Consider the following 8,440-nt stretch of genomic DNA (forward strand, 5'->3'; position numbering starts at 1 on the left):
CTTAACACCTAGCAACTTGAACCAACTGGTTCGGGAGTGTTGACTGAAAGCTTATCTTAAAGAGTCGCCCCCTTACAGAGCACTTAGCCTAAGAACACAAATAAGCCCTAAAATAACAATAAAAGGATCAATGAATAAAAGTCTCATGGGATGCAATCACAATGAGTATTCTAGGACATGATAAAGGTCTGAAAGCCAGTAAAGGAATGAATCTAAGTTGCTATGCATGAAACCACCATAAAACTAGGGACATGACCTCCACAAGAATGACTCATTTCTCTTGGCATTCCATTCATCATTCTCTTGTTCCAGTACTTGCTTAGGGACAAGCAAGCTTTAAGTTTGGTGTTGTGATGCCAGGGCATTTTGGCCAGTTTCACTGACCTTTTCTTTACTATTTTTAGGGTAGTTTCATGCAATTCCTTAGAAAATAAGCTAGTTTTGGGTAGATATTCACTTACATCTTGATTCAAGCATACATTGTGCACTTTACATGATTTCATGAGGATTTTGCATGAATTTAATGACAAATTGGATGTTGTATTTCCCATGACTTGGACTAGAACTTTGATGCACTCTATTGCTTGATTTCAGGACAAAGGAAGCAAGGAAGAACCACGTTAGCAGCCACGTTAATCTAATTAACGTAACTCCTAACGTGGAATGGGAGTAACTTGCAAAGTTAATGAGAAAAGTAATCGCTAATAACGCTCTCGAAGCCATCATTGCCCACGTTAAGAGTCACGTTAACTAAGTTAACGTGAACTCTAACGTGGAGGAAAGGAAATGGAGCCAACGTTAGTGACACTTACCTTTGTCACTAACGTTGGACCAAGCTCATAAGTGGCCACATTAAGAGCCACGTTAACTAAGTTAACGTGGCCTCCAACATTAAGAAGAAAAGGGGAAGCCAACGTTAGTGACATTCAACTTTGTCACTAACGTTGGCCAAGTCACAATAAGCCACGTTAACTTCCACGTTAACCTAGTTAACGTGGAAGCTAACGTGAAGAAAGTAGGTGATCGACAACGTTAGCGACACCAAACATTGTCACTAACGTTGGGATTAACCCACACAAGCCCCAATAAGCCACGTTAACTCCCACGTTAACCTAGCTAACGTGGAAGCTAACGAGAAGAAGGAGGGTGATCACCAACGTTAGTGACACCTAGCATTGTCACTAACGTTGGAAGGAGCCCACACAAGCCACAATGAGCCACGTTAACTCCCACGTTAACTTAGTTAATGTGGAAGCTAACGTGAGGAGGAGAGATGATGAGCCAACGTTAGTGACATTTACCTTTGTCACTAACGTTGGAGATGGCTAGCACAGCCACGTTAAAGGTCACGTTAACCTAGTTAACGTGGACTCTAACTTGGGAGCTAGGGGCACATTGGAACGTTAGTGACAAAGGTAAGTGTCACTAACGTTCTCGAAGGTTGGCAAGCCTACGTTAAGGAGCCACATTAATTAAGTTAACGTGGACTCTAACGTAGGGAAGGAGGAGGCTTCTCAACGTTATTGGGAAAGGTAAGTCCCAATAACGTGTGCGAAGGACAAAGAGGCAACGTTAGTAGCAACGTTTGTGCCACTAACGTTGAGGTTAACGTGGCTCTTACTTGGGTGAGGAACGTTAGTGAAAAAGGTGATTGTCACTAACGTTCTCGAACCCATATTTTCACTGAACGTTAACACCACTATCGTCCTGAGCTAAAGTCTCTGCCCACTTCATACTTTCTCTCTGCAAGTAAAACTAAGCCCAATGAAGAAGATAACTGCTTCAAACTCAAGATCCAAAGGCCCATACCCAAGACTTGAAGAGCCAACTAGAAGATCAGAAGAGTAGTATATATAGGAGTAGCTTTGAATTAAAATGGGAGTTGGAAATTATAGGGAGCCTCTTGGCATAGAACTACTCTCTGTATTTTACTTTCTCTACACTTCTAGTTTCATCATGTATTCTCCATGTTTGTTTTCATTTTCCAGAGCTATGAACAACTAAACCCCTTTCATTGGGTTAGGGAGCTCTGTTGTAATTTGATGGATCAATACTAGTTTTCATTATTCTTCTTCTATCTTTTCTCTTGATTTTACTTGAAAGCTTTCGATCTTCATCTAATTGGGTAGTTATCTTGGAAAAGAAGCTATTCAAACTTGGAACTCTTCTGAACCTTGAAAGAGGAATGAAGAGATCATGCTAGAAATGCTTTCTCATGCTGGACCAAATTGGGTTTGGATGGATATGTGACTATAATCCTCTCAACACTTGATTTGGGAAATGCATGTGGTATAATCAGTGACCATACTTCATCTCTTCTCATGAGCAATTGACCAAGGAATTGGCTATTGATCAAGATTTGAGAGATTGAATTACAAGAAATTGTAATTCGATCACTTAAGATTGCCAAGGAGATCAATGAGTGCATTGATTGAGGAAGAGATGAAAATGAAATTGATCCGGAGAATGCAACATCTCCTGAGCCCAATGAACTCCCCATTTCTGATCTTACCCATTCTCTTTAATTTCTGTCATTTACTTTTATGAACAATTACCTCATTCCCATTTAAGATTCTGCGATTTACTTTCCATCATCTACATTCAGCTCTTTATTTCTAGCATTTACTTTTCTGTTATTTACTTTCCCGCCATTTAATTTTCTGCAATTCTCAACTCAAATTCTGATTCGCTCAACTAGAACATTCCTCTAATTAAAGTTGCTTGATCAATCAATCCCTGTGGGATTCGACCTCACTCTATTGTGAGTTTTTACTTGACGACGAATTCGGTACACTTGCCGAAGGAAATTTGTTATGAGACAAGTTTTTCGCGCATCAGTCAGCTTATCTTCAACGGAACCGCCCTTCTTTCTGTAGGCTTGGGCTGCCTTTGGATTGGGCTGTGTTCCTTTGTTTGGGCCTTCTTGGGCCTTCCTGTCGATTTGGCCGACCTCTTTTGTAAAGAGGTCGGATAGTCTGACCTGAAGAGGTCAGTCGCTTTGTCTCCAATCATCCCAGGTCGGATAGCTCGACCCAGGGTATGAACAAGTTCCAACTAACATGCGACTATGAACCTTGTTACTTATAGATCCTTGGTGTTTGCTTTTTGCTTAGAAACTTATTTTTTTTATTTGTAGCTCAATGTTATGTGTTGAAGTAGCTTTTTAGATAAGTTTTTAGTCAACACTCCCGACCCAGATGGCTTAAGGTGTTGGGTGATGAAGCACCCCTCGGACCTACTAACTCAAGCCTCTCCTCAACACATACACACTACAGACACTTGGCTCAAATTTCATCCTAGAGACATTGGTGCCCAGCACCACTTTGGGCTACTAAATGCCTTGTAACTAAGTTACTCTTGATAGTGGATTTTTGGTTGATAATCCCGGGTTAGTTAACCCAAGTTACCAAGTGTTAAAACACTCCTTGGAACCTATTCATCCAAGCAGATCCTAGTACAAACACATCACAGGCATGTGTCTCAAGGTTCAAGCTATTGGTGCCTAGCTTATTCTTTGTTTCTTCTCTTTTTGCTTGCCAACGTTGGAGCTGCCGTTGGAGGTCCAACTTTGCCTCCAACGTTGGCTTTTCTTTTCTTCCTTCTTATTCTTTACTTCTTCCAAGGATTATTATTTTCAAAGGTTTCATAAACAACAACTAATTTCATACTATAAAGGACATTCTACCCTTTTGTTTTTATTAGTGAGGTTGCTAAACAATCAAACACTTACCACCACTCACTCTTATTCTGTTTCTTACCAACTTGGATTACTACTCTCTCTGTTTCAAAAAGTTTTCTTTTATTCAATTAAAAGTAAAGAGGACAAGACATACATTTAAGCAAAATGATGGCGTAGCAGCACTTAGACTAGAACACCCAATTGGAAAGTAAAGACAGTAAACAAACAGAATTCAAATGACAGTACTAATCAGCAGGGGTACATTCAGACTTCCAATTAAAACATTTCAAGGTGGAAACAATTAAGTGACAATACAACCTCTTGACATCTTCTTAGTTGTTCATCATCTTCCCTAGCTTTGATATTCTCTTTGTCTCCCTGGATGATGGTGCATATTCCTTCCAAAGGATTGATTGTCTTCCTACAAAGTTATTGGAAGTTGCTTGTTCCCCAAGCACTTGAGAGATGGTTAGCATGCATGTGTGCTTGTGATTTTTTGGACCTAAGTTGGTGTGTGAACATCAAACTTAGTTCCTTGCCTACTTCTATATGTAGTAGAGTGAATACATATATGAAACATCAGGTGCTTTTATTAAGAAAATGAACTGTAAACTAACAATCAAACAATTGTTAAGCAGTTTCTCTGATTGTTTGGAACTAGTGACTAATTATCCTGAGGATGCAATGTGCTCTTTAGTGAAATATTTGGTAGAACACTAAAATTAGAATTACACATTCACCCTTGAGTTCCTTTGGTGTGCAACACCAAACTTAGCTCCTTGCAATGCAGAAGAGTCTACTTAACTCCTTTATTGAAACAGCTAGGAAAAAAAAATTATCCCTGGTTGGTTGCCTCCCAACAAGCGCTCTTTTAACGTCACTAGCTTGATGGTTGACTTCTCTCAGTTGAGCTTATACTTCATCTTGGGGCTTTCCCTCATATTGCCCAGATAGTGCTTGAGCCTTTGTCCATTCACAGTGAATGTCTCCTGTGAATTTTCTTCCATGATTTCTATGTGTCCATAAGGTGAGACTTTGGAGACAAGAAAAGGTCCTGACCATCTTGACCTTAGCTTGCTGGGAAAAAGCTTTAGCTTGGAGTTATAGAGGAGCACTCTTTGCCCTTCTTCAATGTTCCTTGGTGCCATATTGATATCATACTTTTTCTTTGCTCTTTCCTTATAAATTTTGGCATTTTCATAGGCTTGGGACCTAAATTCTTCCAATTCTTGTAGTTGTAGGATCCTTCTTTCACCAGCAGCGTTGTTATCAAAGTTTAGTAACTTGAGAGACCAGAATGCTTTGTGTTCAAGCTCCAATGGTAGATGACAAGCCTTTCCATACCCCAATTGATATGGAGACATCCTAATTGGTGTATTGAAGGCTGTCCTATATGCCCAAAGAGCATCATCCAGCTTTTTTTACCAGTCTTTTCTTGAAGTCCCCACAGTCTTTCCCAGGATCCTTTTGAGTTCTCTGTTGGATATCTCTATCTGCCGACTTGTTTGGGGGTGATATGGTGTGGCAACCTTATGCTTTACTCCATATCTCAAGAGGAGAGTCCCTAATGGTCTGTTGCAAAAATGGCTTCCTCCATCACTGATAAGAGCTCTAGGCACCCCAAATCGGCTAAAAATATTCTTTCTAAGAAAATTCATCACTATCTTATTGTCATTTATTGGAGTTGCAGTGGCTTCCACCCATTGTGATACATAGTCCACTGCCACCAAGATATATTTATTTGAGTATGAGGTTGGGAATGGTCCCATGAAATTAATCCCCTACACATCAAATAATTCAAGTTCTAGGATGAAGTGTTGTGGCATTTCATTTTTTTGGGTAGATTCCCTGCTCTTTGGCATTCGTTGCAGTGTTGTACCAGTTCTTTTGCATCCTTGAAGATAGTTGGCCAAAAAAATCCATATTGCAGTACCTTGGCTGCAGTCCTTTTTCCTCCACAGTGTTCTCCATAACAAGAACCATGACAATTCCATATGACTTCCCGTCCTCCTTCCTCTGAGACGCATCTTCTAAGTATTCCATCTAAACATTTCTTGAAAAGATATGGTTCATCCCAGATGAAGTACTTAGCATCATTAATGAGCTTCCTCCTCTGGTGTTTGTTGAATTCCGGAGACACTTCCCTAGTGGCTTTAAAATTGGCAATGTTTGCGAACCATGGTGCCTTGTGAACTACCGACAAGTTTACCGGGTCGCATCAAGTAATAAAACTCACTTGGAGTGCTGTCGATCCCACGAGGATTGATGGATCAAGCTACTTTAGTGAGGTGATTAGTCTAGTTAAGCGAGTATTGGTAAAATTGACTAACAGAATATAAGTTGCAAGAATTGTAAATTGCTAAATCTTAAATGGCAAGAAGCTTAATTTGCATGAAAAGTAAATTACTGGAAATGTAAATAGGAATTGGGTGCTGGAAAATTAAAAGAAGCAGTAAATTAAAGCAATTAAAGTGAACTCAACGAAAAGTAACAGAAAGGAAGACTCATCAGCGATTGGAGATATCATAATCCACAATGAATCAAATGGGTCTCAACTTCCTTCTCAATCATATGAGTAGATCTATGGTAGATTGAAATTGATTGGATCTCAATTTCTTGGCAATCCAAACTCTCTAAAAACAATCAATCTTGCTAATTCCTTGATCCAATTGTCATGATAAGAGGTTAAGTGCATGTCTCTCATTTATAAGCCACACAAATTCTTAAGATCTCAATTCCTCCCGAATAGTGTTATTCAAGAGATTTGTGAGAGATAGAGTGATGCGCGGGACTTTGCCTCTCAACAAATTTCCTACCGACAAGTGCATTGGATTATCGTCAAGTAAAAACTCACTGTAGAGTGAGGTCGAATCTCACAGGGATTGTTAGATTGAGCAATGTTAATTGGAGAATTATGCTAGTTGAGTGAAATCGGAATTGAATTGGGATTGCAAAAAGTAAAATTTGGCGAGAAACTTAAATTGCAAGAATTAAATGACAGAAGTTAAATTGCATGAAATTAAATGACAGAATGGGGATTTAGCATGAAATTAAAGAAGCAGAATATAAAATAATGGGTAGATCAGAGAAGGGGAATCATTGGGTTCAGGAGATGTATAATTCTCTGAATCAAATTCATTTTCATCTCTTTCGTAATCAATGCATTCATTGATCTCCTTGGCAATCTTAAGTGATTAGATCCCAATTCTTTGGCAATATAATCTCTCTAAGCATGAACAATTTCCCAATTCCTTGATTTAAGTGCTCATGGAAAGAGATGAAACTTGGTCACTGATTATACCACACAAATTCATAGATTAAAGTGTTGGTAGGATTACATGTCACTATATCCATCCAAACCCCAATATAATCTAATGTGAGAAAGCATTTCTAGCATGATCTCCTCATTCCTCTTCCAAGGTTTTGAGGAGATCCAATTATGAATAGCTTCTTTCCCAAGATAACTATCCAATTGGATGAAGAACAAAAGCTTTCTAGTAAAATCAAGAGAAAAGAAAGAAGAAAATGAATGAAAATTACTATTGATCCATTGAATTACACAAAGCTCCCTAACCCAATGAAAGGGGTTTCGTTGTTCATAGCTCTCAAAATGGAAATTGGAAATGAAAGATATATTGCAAAGGAAAATTAACAGAAAGTAATCGTTCAGTAGTAAGTGAAAGGAAAATCTCAATCAAAAAAAAGGTCCCTCTAACTTAAATTCTAAACTATTTATACACTTTCTTCCATTGATCTTCAATCTCTGAATTGGGCTTTTGGCCTTGGTGGAATTGGGTTGAATTGGCTCCAATTGGTTTCCTCTGCTATTAAGAAGAGATTGGTTTGAATTGCAGAGTTTGATGCTTCACGTTGGGGTCAGCGTTTGATAGCCAACGTTGACTCAAACGCTTCTTCAGAAAAACCAAAAAAACTAGCTGTCATTGGCGTTTGACTCAATGTTGGAGGGCCAATGTCCTGCTATCCACGCGTACGCGTGCTTTACGCGTTTGCGCACCAGGGTCAAAAATGATCATCCACGCGTACGCGTGCTTCACACGTGCGCGTGGATGTAAAGATTTCATTTTAAAGTTTTAAAACAATGCAGGTGACGTTAGCCTCAGTGTTGGACCTCCAACGTTGGCATTTTCACGTGTGCGCGTACTCCATGCTTACGCATGTTTCCTCTTTTTTCCCATCCATGCGTACGCGTCAGTGATGCGTACGCGTCGATTCAAGTTTTTCAAATCCAAATTCTGGGCTCCTCATCGCGGACGTTGGAGGCTAGCGTTTGAGGCAACGTTGGACTCCAACATTCGTGTAATGACGCGTACGTGTGACCCATGCGTACGCGTGAATGGTCAAGTTTGCCATTCCACGCGTGTGCGTGACTCACGCTTGCGCGTGGATACAAAAATGTCACTCAAAAATTCTTCATCCCCAGAATTGATCATTTTCTCACAATGTTGGGGGTAACGTTGGACCTCCAACGCTCCCTCCAACGTGAGCATCAGCCAAATATGCAGAGACTTGTTCTGCTTCTCTTTCAATGTTTGAGGCAACATTGGTGGTCCAACTTAGCCGCCAATGTTGCTTCCTCTTCATGTTTTCCATGCTCCTTCTTCAACCTTCCTCCATGCTTTCCTTCACCTAACATCAACCAATAAATGCATCAAAGCCTTGCTAAAGTCATGAGAATTCTTATCATTCTTAGCATACAAGTAATCATTACATAAATCATCAAGAAATTGCATTAAATTACTC

General features: G+C 39.6%; 1 protein-coding gene across 1 annotated transcript; it reads right to left on the minus strand.

Moving 5' to 3' along the window:
• Positions 1 to 4,581: 4,581 nt before the first annotated feature.
• LOC112721453 (uncharacterized) lies at positions 4,582 to 5,722 on the minus strand. Its single transcript, XM_025772517.1, has 2 exons — positions 5,613 to 5,722; positions 4,582 to 5,068 (listed from the first exon to the last, which is right to left on the minus strand). The coding sequence occupies exons 1-2, from the start codon at positions 5,720 to 5,722 to the stop codon at positions 4,582 to 4,584; spliced, it is 597 nt and encodes a 198-aa protein (XP_025628302.1).
• Between the last annotated feature and the right edge of the window lie 2,718 nt (positions 5,723 to 8,440).

The sequence above is a fragment of the Arachis hypogaea genome, chromosome 11 (assembly GCF_003086295.3).
Source record: "Arachis hypogaea cultivar Tifrunner chromosome 11, arahy.Tifrunner.gnm2.J5K5, whole genome shotgun sequence".
NCBI lineage: Eukaryota > Viridiplantae > Streptophyta > Magnoliopsida > Fabales > Fabaceae > Arachis > Arachis hypogaea.